At 44.3% G+C, this 17,069-nt stretch overlaps 1 protein-coding gene across 2 annotated transcripts in view; it reads left to right on the top strand.

Moving 5' to 3' along the window:
• rell2 (RELT like 2) overlaps positions 1-16,170 on the top strand; it is a 28,092-nt gene extending 11,922 nt beyond the window's left edge. For both annotated transcript variants that reach the window (XM_046029699.1, XM_046029700.1), the window contains 4 exons: positions 8,352-8,414; positions 8,797-8,860; positions 11,343-11,519; positions 11,620-16,170. In XM_046029699.1, coding sequence (XP_045885655.1) covers positions 8,352-8,414; positions 8,797-8,860; positions 11,343-11,519; positions 11,620-13,462 — 2,147 coding nt within the window. In that variant the 3' untranslated portion in view covers positions 13,463-16,170. The remainder of the gene's footprint in view (positions 1-8,351; positions 8,415-8,796; positions 8,861-11,342; positions 11,520-11,619) is intronic.
• The last annotated feature ends 899 nt before the right edge of the window (positions 16,171-17,069 follow it).

Below are 17,069 nucleotides of genomic sequence, written 5' to 3'. Positions count from 1 at the left end.
TTGATGACATTTTAAATTTTTCCTATACATGCTCACTAGCCCACCACCACGACCACTGACCCTCGGTTGACTAAAACAATCATATTGAGGCGGACACAGTTCAGCTAGCTGGCTATAGTCATTCATTTGCAACCAGGATTCAGTTAAAAACATAAAATCTAGATTTGCAGACAAGATAAAATCATTTAAGATAAAAGTCTTACTTGAAAGTGATCTCACATTGAAGAGAGCCATTTTAAATGAGTTTGTTCTGGGTGCTGGAGTTGGTGCAGTTGTCCTAATCCTTAAGAGATTACTATTATTTCTGTGTGGGATGTGCACATTTCAGTTTACTGGTCTATGCGTGATGATGACAGGAATAGAAGTCTGTGGAACAGCGCTGGGAGCAGACGGCTTTACATGCCAGCAGGTGGAGACAGTTGTTTGTGGCAGTGAGCCAGAGATCTGTTCAGTGAGCGGTGGAGTGTCCAGGTGTGCTGCATAATAAATACCTACACACAGTATATCATGCTTAAAAACTCCTCCTGTGTAAATATTCAAGCTAACGGTGTATGAGCAGTCTGCATTTAACTAGTCATGCTCATTGGTATAGCCTGATGAAGACATCAAATTATGCACACACAGGAAAAGCCAATCTACCTTTGTCGCATCCACATTCCATGTGGATTTAATGTTTCAACCGCAAATGACCTCAGGTCCTGTATTTAATAGGCAATAAATTATGAAACATAACAGCATTATCTCCTAATTTGATTTGTTTGTCAAACTGTAATTTAAGATCGGAGAAGCGGGAAGTTGAGGAAACAGGCGTTTAACAAAATGAGATGTCCTTTCCTCCGAGCGACGTCTATTAAATATGACCTGTTGGACAGCTGCCTCATCTGTCCACTGTTTAAGCTGTGACCTCTAGCAGGCCAGCTTTTGGCACTAAAGGCTACAGATCATATTTTTAAAATCCAGAAACATGTCTCTCAATATTATAACAGGTAGAAACATCTGAATCAGAAGGAGCTTTATTGTCAAGTAGTGTTTTACACATATGAAGAATTTGCTGTGCTGATAAGGTGCTACACAACAAACATACAGTCAACATAAATAAATGTAGAAATGTATAAATATGGAATAGAAGAACAACGTTGCAGATATATATGTGCATTATTCTGGGTCTGTGCCGTGCAGAAGTAAGGCAACGGAAGAGAATATTGTGTACATATAAATATATAAACTGACAAAATAAAAATATACAACAAAGATCAACAACAAATATGTGCGACATGCCAGGTCTGTGCCCGACACGAGATGAAACAGTATTTACATGTGCAGAGATATTTGTATCATTTGCAAGGGGGGAGTGTCAGTGTGGGACCCGGGCCTTGTTAATGAGGCTAGTTGCAGACGGGAAGAAACTGTCACGATTAGAGGAGGCAGGTTGTAGGACCCAAACGCAGGACACAGAGCGGAGCAGGTATAGTTCAACGGGGGTTTATTGAGGGAAAACAAACTAAAGGCGAGCACACTTACTGACAGAGTGGCTGGTTAACAGAGTCCAAAAAACAAGGTGATCCTAACAGAAATCCAAAGGTACAGGGAGACAAGACAAGCAAGGCTGGTTACAGGCAGGCAGACAGGCAGGCAGGCAGGCAGGCAGGCAGGCAGGCAGGCAGGCAGGCAGGCAGGCAGGCAGGCAGGCAGGCAGGGAGTACACGCACGACAGACTGAGGGGGGGTGTGTAACATGAACAATGACCGGACAACGACAAGACAGAAACACCAGGTATATATACACAAGGACTAACGAGCAGGGCGGGAGCAACACAGGTGACAGACATGAGACTAACGAGGCAGAGAGAGAGCAGAGGAAAACAGAGACTTGACATGACAAGCAGATCTGGGGCAGAGTGCATAAGCGACAACACAGAAACGCACACATGTTACAAAATATCAGAACACAGAACTAGAACACAGTACAGAGCTTAACAGAGAACACAAGACCCGGAGTAAACACTAAAGACATGAACTAAAGTACGAGACTAAGAACATGATATGGAATCAAAGACCAACTAAATAACAGATAATGAACTGACTACACAATAACTCAGAGGAACTCAAAACACAACTATATAGCAGATACTGGACACTAGACAGGACAGAACCCAAAACTCAACATACTAAGGCAGATACTAAACTCAAAAGTGCAACACAAAAGGATGGCCAACCGGCAGAGCGTGACAGAAACTGTTTTTGTGGCGAGACGTTTTGGTCCTGATGGACCGCAGCCTCCTGCCAGAGGGGAGAGTCTGAAACAGTTTGTGTCCAGGGTGGGAGGGATCAGCTGCAATCTTTCCTGCTCACCTCAGAGTCCTCGAGGAGTACAGGTCCAGAAGAGACGGAAGATTGCAGCCAATCACCTTCTCTGCAGAGCGAATGATACGCTGCAGCCTGCCCTTGTCCCTGGCAATGGTAGCAGCGTACCAGATGGCAATGGAGGAGGTGAGGATGGACTCAGTGATGGCAGTGTAGAAGTGCACCATCATTGCCTTTGGCAGGCTGAACTTCTTCAGCTGCCGCAGGAAATACATCCTCTGCTGGGCCTTCTTGGTGAGGGAGGTAATGTTCAGCTCCCACATGAGGTCCTGGGAGATGATGGTGCCCAGGAAGCGGAAGGAGTCCACAGTGGTGACCGGGGAGTCACAAAGGATGATGGGGGAGGGTGGGGCTGGGCTCTTTCTAAAATCCACAACCATCTCCACTGTCTTCAGAGCGTTGAGCTCCAGAATGTTGTGGCTGCACCAGGTCACCAGATGGTCGATCTCCCACCTGTAGGCGGACTCATCCCCACCAGAAATGAGCCCAATGAGGGTGATGTCATCTGCAAACTTCAGGAGCTTGACGGACTGGTGACTGGAGGTGCAGCTGTTGGTGTACAGGGAGAAGAGAAGGGGGGAAAGAATGCAGCCTTGAGGGGAACTGGTGCTGATGGGTCTGGAATCAGAGACATGTTTTCCCAGCTTCACATGCTGCTTCCTGTCCGTCAGGAAGTCAGTGATCCACCTGCAGGTGGAGTCAGGCATGTTCAGTTGAGAGAGCTTGTCCTGCAGCAGGGACGGGATCATGGTTTTAAAAGCAGGGCTGAAATCCACAAACAGGATCCCGGTGTAGGTTCCTGGGGAGTCCAGGTGCTGGAGGATGTAGTGAAGGGCCATGTTTACTGCATCATCTACAGACCTGTTGGCTCTGTAGGCGAACTGCAGGTGGTCCAGGAGTGGGTCTGTAATGGATTTTAGGTGGGACACCACAAGGCATTCAAAGGACTTCATAACCACAGAGGTCAGGGCGACGGGTCTGAAGTCATTTAGTCCCGTGGTCCTTGGTTTCTTGGGGACAGGGATGATGGTGGAGGATTTGAAGCAGGCTGGCACATGGCATGTCTGCAGTGAGGTGTTAAAAATGTCTGTGAACACCAGAGACAGCTAATCAGCACAGTGCTTCAGGGTGGATGGGGAGACAGAGTCCGGCCCAGCTGCTTTGCGGGGTTTCTGCCTCCTGAAAAGCCCGTTGACTTCCCTCTCTGTGATGGAGACAGGAGAGGTGGGAGTGGAGCTGGCCAGGCCTGAGGAGGGAGGGGAAGAAGTGGTGGACTGGGGCTGAAGCTGGGCGGAGGAGTCACGGGGGATGGTGTCTGCAGCACTGGTTCTGCTCATTTGCCAGGCGAGAATTGTTTATGGAGTGGAGGACTTTGGGTTTATAGTTTGTGATCTGTCTGAACCCCCTCACGACAGAAGTGGCGTCATTTGCACAGAACTGGTCCTTTAACCTCTCTGAGTACAGTCGTTTAGCTTCTTGCACCTCCCTGCTAAACTTAACTTAACCTTAGCTCTCTGAGCTTAGCTGTAAACCTCGGTTTGTCATTGTTATAACTCACCCTGATCCGTGTTGGAATGCAGCTGTCCTCACAGAAGCTGATGTAGGACGTCACAGCCTCTGTAAACTCATCCAGATTGTTGGTAGCATTTTTAAAAACATCCCAGTAAGTGCAGTCCAAACATGCCTGGAGGTCCTCAACAGCTTCACTAGTCTACTTCTTTGATGTCCTCACTACAGGTTTACAGAGCTTTAGTTTTTGCCTGTAAGCAGGAATCAGATGGACCATCACGTGATCAGAGTGTCCCAGTGGAGCGCGTGTGACGGCGTGATAGGCACTGCTAACTGTGGTGTAGCAGTGTTCCCCTCTCTGGTTGGACACTATAAACTGTCTGTATTTGGGGAGTTCTTGGCTGAGATTTCCCCTGTTAAAGTCAGTGAGAACAATAACAAGGGGGTCCGGGTTTGTCTGCATCACACACAGTATCTGGTCGGTTGTTTTGCCGGAGAGTTCTGTGTCGCGGTTTGCTCTGTACAGTTGGAAGCCTGCCAGCTGCAGCGCAGAGTCCGGTATCAGTTCAGACAGCCAGGTCTCCATGGAGGTTGCCACACATCAACCCTGAGGAATATACATCATCAGTGACGACTTACATCGCCAAATGTGTTGATGATCACTAAAATGATAGAATCATTCCCCAGTCAGAAGGCCTGGATGAATGGAGAGGTGAGGGCTGCTTTTCGGTTGATAAAAAAGCTTACAGCACCACCAGGTAAGACTGAAAGCTGGCATCAAGGAGGCAAAGTGGAGACATCAGCAGAGACTGGAGAGAGACCTCAACACCAACACCACCAAAGATATGTGGCAGGCCATCAAAAACATCACAGGCTACAAAAGCAGGAGCTCCCCCATCATGTGTGAAGCCACATTACCAGATGACCACTGCCCTCCACTCAGCCGTCACACTCCTTGAGAGAAACAACACCTACATCAGAATGCTGTTTGTGGATTTCAGCTCAGCATTCAACACAATCTCCCCATGAAACTGATCAGCAAACTCAGCACTCTGCAACTGGATATTAGATGTCACAAACAGACCCCAGTCAGAACCTGACATGGTCATCTCACATTTCCAGCGAAGCCCTCATTCTGCTGTTGCCCGGAAGAGCCGGAGTCGTACGGCTCCTGCTCTTCCCTGGCCCCGGTGATTGCCGACCTCGAGGCGTGGGACCCTGACCCCGAGGTAGCCTTCTCCGGCGAGGATTCCATTCTGCTGTCGGCCTCCACTTCCCTGCCTTCCATCGGCGGCCTCATCAGAGAGCTTCCTGCCATCATCCAGAGGCGGCTGCACACTGTCAGCTGTCTGTTCTCATCACCAACGTGGAAGGTTTTTCAGACCAAGGTTTCAGTCCGTTCCCCCTGCGGGAGCACCTCCTCGCGGCGTTCTTTGATGTGAAACCAGCTCAGGTGGCGACCGCACAGCGTCCCCTTCTGGCTTCTCCGGAACCGCAGTGGGTGGCCCGTTTCGCCAACAGAGCCCACCAATGTGCCGTCCAGAACTCAGTCTCTGCCAACAACATGGCGCTGATTGCTTCCTCTTTCACAAAGCTAGCAGCTAACTCCACCACCATGACGGAAGAAGAAAAGGATGAAATCAGCAAAGGGGCCAGCCCGCAGATCACGAAGTGCGCTGCTGCGGCCGTCACCATTGCTGTCGGGTCAGCCATGGAAAATTCCCTGGAGGGGGGATAACCTCTCTCATGCGTAAGACGCGATCAGGAGTTATCTGCTGAGCAGCAGTGCCTGGAGAGTTTAGGTCTCTCCCTGGCAGTGTTGTGCACAATCCAGGGGTCGAAAGCCGCTTCTACTCAGTCCTCTTACTCCTCCAAATGGTCGGCGTACCAATGCTGGTGTTTGGACCAGCAGTTGGACCGCGTAGCTTGTTCGCTGCTGGGGGTGCTTTCATTCCTCCAGCTGCTCATGGACAGAGGCCTGGCGTTCAGTACAGTTAAAACCTACACGGCCGCCATGTCTAGCGGGTTCGCTTACCCGCTAGCGAAGCGTTTCCTCTCTCTTTCTCTCCTTTCTCTTTTTCCTCCCCCCCATGGGTCTGAGGATGAAGCCATGTCTCACCTCCTCTGCTTGGCTGCCTGGCGCCATTCACAGCGCCTGTTGGTGCAGCGCCTGTCTCACTGGCTGTGCAAGGTTATCTCACAGGCCTATGTGTCAGCCGGTGTATCTCCCCCGGACGGCATCAGGACACACTCCACGAGAGGCATCTCCTCCTCTGTGGCATTGCACAGTGGAATGTCGGTGGACGACATCTGCACGGCGGCCTCCTGGTATTCCCCGTGCTCTTTCGTCCGTTTCTACCTGCGGGATGTCTCCCGATTCTTGCCGACTCACTCAGTACTGAGCGTTCTGTCCGAGTGATTATCCTCTGCGAGTGCGCAGTGTGCTTCTCCCATCTGGACAGTGGGGAGCGGTCGTCAATCCTTGGTCCATCCAGTAGCTTTGTCTTTATGATGGTCGGGTCAAGGCTTATTTTAGGATTAGTGGGGGACAGTTTGTTGCAGTCTCTGGACAGTCCAAGCAACTGTAAACTTCTGTCACCACAACTGAGGGCCTGTCTCTCCATTCATTTGATTGGACAATGAAAAAAGACACGATCCTCCAGGGAGCATTTCAACTGTTCAAAAGTTACCCGAAACGTTTTGTTGCAGTTATTGCTGACATACTCAGCATTGACTGCCTGTTTTTAATAATTTAATTATGTTTTTGGACTTTCTTTTGAGGACCTCATAAAAATGTTATTACCTTATGGCTTCACAGTCAATGTTCTGCAGCCATACTGAAAGTATTTAAGTATGTGCTATATATGTTGAATAAATGTTGTATGGAAAAACTTGCATCACTTGCAAACTTTAATTAGTTTTCACTAATAAACTGTCATCTAAGTGTAATATTTTTGTGGAGACATTGCATTGTCTTAAGGCAAAGAGGGAGAGCCACAATTTTAAAAAGTAGCCTTAAGTACAAAGATAAGTGATGGAGCACACATCTGAAATGTTTGATGAAGTCCCACCCACCAATGAAAGGAAATATTGAGTAATAAATTCGTATTTTTGTTTTGATAAAAAAAAAACGAAAAAAATGAAAAATCAAACTGAATGTTGGTTTTTTTGTTTCAGGCCCAAAATTGAAAAAACGGAAAAACGACCCGTTTCTGGTTTCTGCCTTTGTTAATTATACCAAAAAAACAAACGGTTAAAACGTACCTTGGTCCAAAATCGGACCATTATTTGAATGTGGTTTAGTCGTTTTTCGTTTTTGGATTCAGAAACCAAAAACGGGTGAACGAGTCTTTTTTTCCGTTTCTTCGTTTCTGGTTTAAAACGACAAACGAAAAAAAAGGTGGTTTTCTCATTTGTTCGTTTATTGGTTCAAACGAAAAAACAAACTATCAGAATGTACACGGACCGTACACAGACCAGCCATCCCCAAATTGTTTCCACAAAGTTAGGAGCATGAAATTGTCCAAAATGTCTTGCACTGGAACTAAGGGGCAAAACCCAAACCGTGAAAAAAAAACCCACACCATAATCTCCCTCCACCAAACTTTACACTAGGCCCAAAGCAAGTACCGTTCTCCTGGTAACCCCCAAACCCAGACTCATCCATCAGATTGCCAGACAAAGAAGCGTGATTCGTCACTCTCGAGAACATGTCTCCACTGCTCTAGTGTCCGGTGCTTCACACCACTGCATTCAATGCTTTGCATTGCACTTAGTAATGTAGGATGCAGAGGCTCGGCTGTGGAAACGCATTCCATAAAGGTCTCTACGCACTATTCATCAGTGATGAGCTATTCCAAAGGCTACATGATGTTTGAAGGTCTGTAGCTATTGACTCTGCAGAAAGTTGTGCACCTCAGCTGACCCTGCTCTGTGATTTTATGTGGCTGAGTTTATATTTCCCATTCGCTTCCACTTTGTTATACCAGTAACAGCTGACCGTGGAATATTTAGTAGTGAGGACATTTCATGAATGAACTTGAACACAGGTGGCAGAGGGGTCTCCCAATACTTTTGGCAATATAGTGGGCAATATAGTGGGTGTGTGTGTACATATGTGTATTTTTTCTCTCTTTGGCAGCAATAATCCACCATAATTGTTATTATTATTAAAGTCACGTAATAATGCCCGAACTCACTCCGCAAAATTGCTTCCCTGCAGCAATATCTTACCACAAATCTTATAATCTACTATGTTCTTACTTGGTAATCCCTCATGTTTACTCGTAGTTTTGTCTCTTTTTAATTTTCTTCTCTCCCATGTTATGTTATTACAATTGTAATTTTAAAAAATTGTCCTTTTAAAGGGATAACCAACATTGTTGGTTGACAGACATTTCCGGTGGGGCGTTTGGCTAGAAGGACTGCACTATTTCAAAGGTGTGGGTTTAATCTGTTTGTTGTTCTGCTATATTTCAGAAGAGGATGAAGAGAACCAGGATACAGTGGAGCAGATCCTCAAATGCATTATTGAAAATGAAGGTGACAAATATAAGAATTGCTGAATAGTGTTATGAATTTAATTCAGTTTAAGGTGAAGTTAAAGTTCAAGTTTAATGTAGTCTAATCTTTTGTTTTATTATCGCCCTTCATTCTGTTTTGTTCTCTGCTATACTGTCATCTGTAAAATACACATGATGGATATATTTTTGAATTAGAGCTGTTGATGTGATATTTGAAATTCTTAGATTTTACCATTTTCATGCCAAAAAGTTTTAAAAAATGACACATCTGGATTTATCTGCAAAATAATTAATAATAAATAATAATAATCAGATTAGATCATCAGCATATGCAGTATGCATCAGCAAATCCATCTTGGTTAGTGCTTCTCTAACATGGGTCCTTCTTGTTGTCACCTTAGCTAACATGGAAGCTTTCAATGAGATGTTGGGAAACCACAATGTCTGTTTGCGCCACGACCCCAGGTAAGCTCACTCAAGAGAGTCTGTTTTAGTGTGACACATTTACTCTCTGTTGATGGCATGTTAATGTCAAAATCAGAGTCAGAGTCAGAAAAGCTTTTATTGCTAAGTAGTTTTTACACGTACGAGGAATTTATTTTGGAGATAAGGTGCTACACATAGACAAAAAACCATACATGTCACAAGGGAACAACATTTAAATGTTTAACCATGAGCTTCACAAATTATAGAATACCCTAAAAATGAATGTTAACAGTGTAGTTTTACTTTGCTTGTAGCCAGTGGTGGACATGGCTATGTTTTAGTGGGGGAAAATTGCATTTATTGATTTTTTTAATGAACAAATTCTTATTGCTTGCTTATTACTTCAAAAACATGTTCTCCTACTATTCTTTGCTCTGCTGCTCTCTCCTCCCCTCCTCTGCTCTCCTTTCCTGTCCAACCACAATAAGCACATGTATCATCATATTTGATTATATGATGATTCATGTACTTATTGGTTAACATTACATTAACTAGGCTAGATATGTCAAAGATGTATGTGTCAAATGTTATAAATACTAGTGCAGCGCCCGTTCACTCCTGCCTGCACTTTTTGAAATGTGCAGTGCAGTGCTTGTTCAAAATGTGCGTCTCACATTGGTTTCACCTACAACACGACAGTGGTAGAGAACGTCATAAAACTCCATTTCAACAATTCACTACCCCATCGGTGCATATAAGCCTGCCCCCGCAAGCGAACCCCGACCCTTGCTGTTGCAGAGCGGAGCAGCTCACGCCGTACAGTTTATTCAGTCTTAAACGAGTCCAAATTGCACCAGATGTAACAACACACAATTAAACGACTTGTGCAAAGAGCGCAGCTGGAAGTGCTGGGACACAGCAACACACCCGGCTCATGTGAGGTCGATTGGATGAACAATTGGTCGATTCGTGGTGCTTTGCTTTCTAATTGAAAGCAAAGCACCACCATCGATTTTGATTGGTTTCTCGACAGCTTCGAAATCTGAGCAGGATGTAACTCCGGTGTTGTCTGAGAATTAAGCTTGTCTATCAGGGGTCACTTGGTTTTATTTTCTTTTGTATTAAAGCTCAGTATTTTGTTTCCTTACTGGGATCCAGAAGATGAGGTTTTTGTTTAGATATGGACTCTTGTGGAGATTTGAACTGAGATAAGAACTCATCCATTGGTGGGTGCGCAGTGGGTGTTGTATTGAGCACTGGCTGTATGTATGTATATTATGTGATATTATTTAATGTCATGACTTGACTCTCAAATTATCTTTCTGTTAAATTATTAGAATGTGATGGTTCTCCTCCCCTGCTCATCAAGCAACTTATTTTACTTTGTCCCTTTCTAATGTGCTTCCTTATTATAATGTCTGATATATAGAGTAATAAATTTTGATTGTGAAATATCTGCCTGTTTGTAAGGAAAAAGCCATAAGTCCTTTGGGCATGCAAACATAAATATATTGAACACTGAATGACATTATTAACATTAAATTATAAATAAGCTGAATGTTGTTCCTTGTGAGTGGCAGACAAAAAAACAATACTGGCATGCCACAGTGGTGGGCAGTAAAAAAATCTTAATTTCAGACACTGCTCACAGAGGAGCTGCTGTGCTCATGATCAAGAACATCCTGTTGTACTTTTTCTTGTTACGTCAGGTGTGGTTTGGACTCAAGAGCAGACGGAAACAGTGAGTTGAGGTTCAAATGAGGGTTTTAATGATAACTCAGACAGTAAGTGGAGTAGTGCTGGTGAGTTAACCGGAGCTGGTCTACGGGGTTGGAGACAGCGTGGTGGAACTGAAGTCCGGTTACGGTTGCCTTGGCATGGGAAGTGGTGTGGCAAACGGGAATCCCAGGCACTGAAAAAAAACAGAAAAAGATGATACTGCAGGTTCTTTCACAAAAACAAGTTAATCACTCAAGGTCTTCAAGAGGTTTGGCTGTGCATAGTTACCACTGGAGTGAGAACAATGTGGCACTGGCAGTCAGGCGCACAGAGTATTTAAGCCTAGGCTTGATTGGCAGATTGGCAGCAGCTGTGCCGGAGAGTCAGGAACCTGGGAAGACCACACCCACACCACACACAGAGAGACACACTCCCAACAAGACTGGTCACGGATAGACCGTGACATTTCTTCCACTTGTTTGGCTTCCATTTTAGCATAGTAAATAGTAGAGATGCAACAATTACTTGCTTAGTTGTGAACTATTAAATAAACTGTTTTGATAATCTATATATTTTTTTAAAGAAAAATTATCTGATTTTGGCTTCTTGAAGGGGTATGCACACGAACATGTCCAAACAGCAACCGAATGCTCACTTACATGCGTAATGGATGCATGGATGCATAATTCCAGCTATAAATTCCAAACTATGCACATGCTACTATAATAAGAATAACATAATATGATGACAATGATAATGATTACATAGTACATAGATGAATGATGATAATGTTGCTGTCCAGGTTGCGTAAGGAGTCTATTGGTGGTGTTCCTCCACATCACCACACAGTCCACTCAGGCGCCGACCACAACTCCTGCCACCTCTGTGCTCAGGTCCGATCAAAAAAGGGCCGCCGTCAAAGTCGAACCCCCCGCTCCAAACAACGACCTGGAGAACAGACTGTCTTCTCTGTTGGCAGGTAACAACGCACAATTAAACGACTTGTGCAAACAGCGCAGCTGGAAGTGCTGGGATAGACTAGCTGAAATATTTTGTTGAATTTACCATTATCCCTTCAGGTTCCGAGTGACACACACTGATAAGAAGCTCCATGGAAGTCCTCATCTGTTTGTCAGTTCAGGGGATCAGCTGGACCAATCCCAGGACAGTGAGGAGCGGAAGGAGAGCGTTTACAATCTGAGAAGCATGTTCAAGGATGTGCGACCGCCTTCAGAGAGCTCCAATGGGGTTGCTTCAAGTGTGGGGAAACGTAGAAAGAGTGTAAGCATATTCGGGCTGAGGCGGGGCAGTGACCCTGTTGGCATTAAAGTAGGAGAGGAGACATGTGGGGAGACTGGAGGTGTTAGATTCGCTGTTCATCAGCAACCTGTAGTGCTGGAGGAACTGTTGCACTCCGAGAACATTGGAGTTGCCTCTGAAATTATTACTAAACCTGGTATCAATTCTGAAATTGAGTTCTCAAAAAATCAAACACCTGCTTCACCTCAATGTGAGGCTAAAAATTCAGGTTCTGTTAATTCTCCCTCTTCCCAAAGTAAGAATCAGGCCCATGAGTCTAACTCTGCTCTTGTAGATGGCTCTAAACATGGGCCCAGTCTTGAACTTCATATAAACCTTATGATCAAACCTTCTATTGGGAGTACAGCAGCTTCTGCCCCCAGCTCTCTTCCTCTTCCATCTCCTGCTTCATCTGGACAGATTTTTAAGACAACAGAGAAACAAGGAGATCTCGAGAATAAGGTGTTAAAAAATGAGTCATATGATCCTGGGCCACAACAGACCTCTACACCCATTGCCCCCATGCCTGGATCTATTCCAAGTTTCACTCCTGTCATTCCTAGAGGTCAACCCGATCCCTTTCCTAGCACATGTTTTCTAGTTAACCAAACTCCCCCTGACCCAAGCTCCAGCACAGATTTGAAACCAGTTTTAGGTGCTAGTCTAGCTTTAATAAGCCAAGGTTCATCCCCTTCATCTTCATTCCCAATCAAGACTCCCTCTTCAGCCTCTTCATTAAAAACTTCTACCTCAACCCTGGCTGTCACACTGAGCCCCAAACTAAGCTCAAGGAACATGCCATCAGAGGCTGCACAAACTACCATTTCACCTCCACTCCCATCAGGCCAAGGGATGTCTAGCCAATGCCCTATTCCATCTTCATTCTTTGAAAAAAGCACTAGTCCATTACAGGCCGGAAATCCCTCACCTGCTCTTACTGCTAGCCCCAAACTCAACAATATACCTGTATCACTCACAACCCCTTTTTCTTCTCCAGCTGATAAAAAACTATCCATGGGAAGTTCACCTTGTCTGTCAGGAGGTGTAACATCAATGACCAAAGGGGATATGGTTTCAAGCACGTTATCTCTAAAAGAACAAGAGCTAGAAAGAGACAGAATCCCAAGGGCAGTAGAAAAGACAGAAATAAGGAGGGTTGGGATTCTCAAAACAGCTACACTTTCACCAGTTGAGGGAGATTCTAAAGGTTTTCCCCAGTCCTGTCCTACTGATCAGCTAGAAAGACTGAACAGTTTGCCTCTATCACCTATAAGGATCAGAAAAAGTAGTGTGAGCATTGTCAAAGCCAGCCTTGATAGCAAGAGAGAGTTTTCTGATGTCACTATGCTGGAAGGTTCGACTTCAATATCAGACCAGAAAGGACAGACCTCTGAATTTGGGGTTAAATCAAAAAAGGCCAGAATTATCGCAGCAGTAGGTCAGGAAGGAGAGCTTTCTGTTTCAGGTGTTGGACAACCTGAAAGTCAAAGTGGAGAGAGTTCTGCAGCCGAGGTTAGGCCAATGGTAAGCAAAGAGAAGGATGATATGGTGGAAATGGAAGATATTAGGGACTGCAAAGTGAAGCAGGTGGAAGAAGCAGAGAGAATAGAGGAAAAATTGTAGAAGTTGGGGAAGATTTAGTTGAAACAGCATTGATAGGTTGTGTCTCATATAGCGTCTCAGGTTGCTGCTGCAATGGAAAACGGTGGAAGGCGGGCCAAAACCATGTTGAGTAGAGTCGAGGCAAGGCGAGTTGAGCTGGTACCAGTAATGGAAAAAGTAATAAAAAAACAGGGGGATGGCTGACTGGGAAACCTGGACCCCATCCAGTTGGGCTTCCTTGTACTTTGCTTATTTTCTGGCCCCTTGAACTGATTTTTAGGGCCATTTCTCTGAAATAATGTACAATTATTACATTAAATTGTCCAAAAAAAAAGAAAAGGGCACTTTTGCTCCAAGCGTTGTCAATTGCTGACCCGACCTATATCGATAAATAATTGAGAATTATTACATTACATTACATTTTGATGGAGTGTTTCTATTTTAAGTGGCACAGCCTTTAAGGCTTAACCACACCAGCCTGTTCTTATGCTCAGGCATCACATATACACGCTTTGGAAAAGCCGTGTGTATTGTACGCAAAACGGCGATCTTGTGTGTATAGTGGATGCCCCCAGGTACATGTGTTTTTGTTTAAGGAGTTGATAGCCCCCCTGAGGCAACTTCCCTAACTTCAACCATGGCATTAGTTAGTGCCTAAACCTAAGTCAGTAAATATATGCATGTCGACCGGCCGATGTGCTAGCAGGTAGGGTTAGCCTCCTTTGTGTTGCAATGCTATTGCAAACTGCAGCGTATCATATACACGCAAAATCGCTGTTTTGCGTACGATAGACACGGCTTTTCCAAAGCGTGTATATGTGACGCATGAGATGCGATCGGGTTGACCACGCACACCTAAGGACAATTTAGAGTCACCAATTAACCTAGCCCGCATGTCTTTGGACGGTGGGAGAAAGCCGGAGCACCTGGAGAGGACTCACACAGACAACATGCAAACTCCACACAGACAGGGCAGGACGTCTGGGGTTCTGCTGTGAGGAGACAGTGCTAACACTAATGAGTAGAAAATATAATTTCTCATGGCGTGCTCTAAAAATAAAAAAAGTAGACAGTGAAATCAGAGCTTGTAATAAAGAAGACTTTTAATATTCAATCTTCCCACTGGCAGTTCCAAAGCAGTATGTTTCATATGTTCTGAGACCTTGGCGATTATTAAAAGCAGCAGTGTGAAGCGCCACTACAACACAAAGCACAGAGCATCATTTTTGGTTCACAAGAGGCTTTTGGTCATTTTGAAACAAGAGGGTAGCATCCCACCTCAAATCATCCATCTAAAGGAAAGGAAATGTTATAGTAGTAATTAGGAACACACCTTTAATCATTTAACCACAGCAGTGAAAATGTTGCAGTGGGATTGTACTAAGCACTAGTTGACTAATTGACTAATGGACAATCATCAAATATTCTCCCATTACTAGATTTAAAGGATGATATGATGGATGTCTTTGTTTTATATGTGAGTAGCTGACCATTCGGCTGGCTGATTGATTAATTAACATCTAGGTGTTGTATTGTATGTACATGTGCAGCAATTAAAAACACGCTGCAAATATACCAACGCACTGCAATGCTACCACATACACTAAAAAGGTTTGGATTATCTGGGGCGTTCCCTGACTAAGGATTATTACATAGTCGAATCAGAATTGACAAGTCTTGCCTATAGTCAACTGATAGTCGAATCATGTCTGTGGAAAACGGGGGGGTACACACGGTAGCTCAACTTTAATCTTGTAAAGCTGCAGAGCTGCAGTCTCATTTGTCACTAACTTACACTGCATTTCCAGCTAAACTGAGGCTTATTGTTTACCATATTCTCTCTGCTCGCCTGCTTGCCATGCGGCCTATTCCAAGTACTGTTTAAAAACAATATATATATATTCTTTGTGTGGTTCATCAATGGTAATAAATTATCCGAACATTCCGCGATGTGTGGATTACTCGGCACAACAGCGGTGAGGCTGGGGCTCTGTCTCTTCAGCAAGCGCTTCTCTTCTGCCACTACACACATACATGCTACGCCTACACATGCACACTGACGCCCCCTACCTTAAGTGTTAGGATTACAATTTTGGATTTATATGTAGTGTGTATGTACTAATTGGGAGAAAAATGGTAGTTCTATGTAAAATCAGGCGTTTTAGTTTGTAAGGTTTTCCCACTTTGAGCATGCAAAGTCTGATCTGCACAATCCACTTACCTCGCAGGAGCACGCAGAGTCAAAGGTAGAGTTTGTGAAGTTTTTCTGAAACTAAAAATTAAGGTGAGACATGGCATGCAAAAACAGCATTTTATCATGCACTGGTCAATTTTGAGTCTTTGAACTATTTTGCTTCCATAAATGACTATTGGAAAGAAAACATTTAAAATTTGTACCAGCAGCCAATCGTGAAAGTACAAAGGCAGATTTCAGCTAAGTGTGAAATGATTTCAAGCTTAGCAAATTTCACTAAAATCTCAACAGCTAGTGTAGCTTTGTAGTGGTTCTGGGTGTGACTGTTCAGACACGCTTTTATTCAATTATCAGTTTTGATGCATTTTAGATGTTCTGTATTTTATTGTTGTTTGTTAAGGATTTTATTAGATATTTGGTCTGTAAATATAGATTTTCAATAAAAAAAGTTTGAATTTTAAAATACATATCTTTAAAGGCCGTTTTTTCTCAAACGCTGAGCTACAAATCTCCACAACACTTACATACACCAAACCTTAGGGCCTGAGCATGAAACATGCTAGTGGAAGGTATTTTTTTTTTTTTTTGCAAAGTAAACTCATTTTTGTCAGCCTAAATATGCTCAAAACCTCACCAAACTTTGCACACATCGGAAGTTTTTTTATGGGTCTGAAAAAATTTGCCCCTGCACCACTTTCAACCTACATGCACAAGTTTTTTTTATATCAAGACACACAATAAAGCCTCGATGACCCTAAACTCAACAGGAATTCATTTTAAATTGAAAGTGCAATTTTAACCTAGACCATACTCTGTGATATTATTTACAAAAACCCAACAATTCCCACCAAGAGCAGCACTAGGCAACACAGGCTTCCTTCCAAACTTCCTTCCTTTTAGGAGGCAGAAACCTCGAGCAGAACCATGGCTCAGGGTGGGCGGCCATCTGCCTCGACCGGTTGGGGTGAAGGAGAGAGAGAGAGAGAGAGAGAGAGCCATAAAAGAGGGAGAGGTGGTTGGGGGGGAGCAGCCCACACAAGAAGTAGGTAATGATGGTACAGACTGAATGAATACTGATAACAGATATTTATAGTAATGTTTATGCTAATAATCGTAATTGTAATGATAATAATAATAATAACAGTAGAACTAGTAACAATAGTTGTTGCAGCAGAGGGTGTCGAGCAGGAACACGGGGGCAGCAGGTGACCCGCAGCCACAGATCCAGACTCCACAGCTCCAGAGCCAGAAAACCTGCAGGAAGTGATAGGAGGAGAGAGGAGAGAGACGAGAAAGCACAAGACTACCAGAAAGGGGAGAAGTTGTGTTAGTAACATGCAATAATGGGATGAGGTTGCATACAGAGGGAGAGAAAGTAGAGGAGAGAGGAGCTCAGTGCATCATGGGAAATCCCCCGGCAGTCTAGGCCTATAG

Source organism: Micropterus dolomieu, linkage group LG19, assembly GCF_021292245.1.
Source record: "Micropterus dolomieu isolate WLL.071019.BEF.003 ecotype Adirondacks linkage group LG19, ASM2129224v1, whole genome shotgun sequence".
Lineage (NCBI taxonomy): Eukaryota > Metazoa > Chordata > Actinopteri > Centrarchiformes > Centrarchidae > Micropterus > Micropterus dolomieu.
Note: the sequence above shows the minus strand (reverse complement) of the source record. Positions and strands in the feature narration are given on the sequence as shown.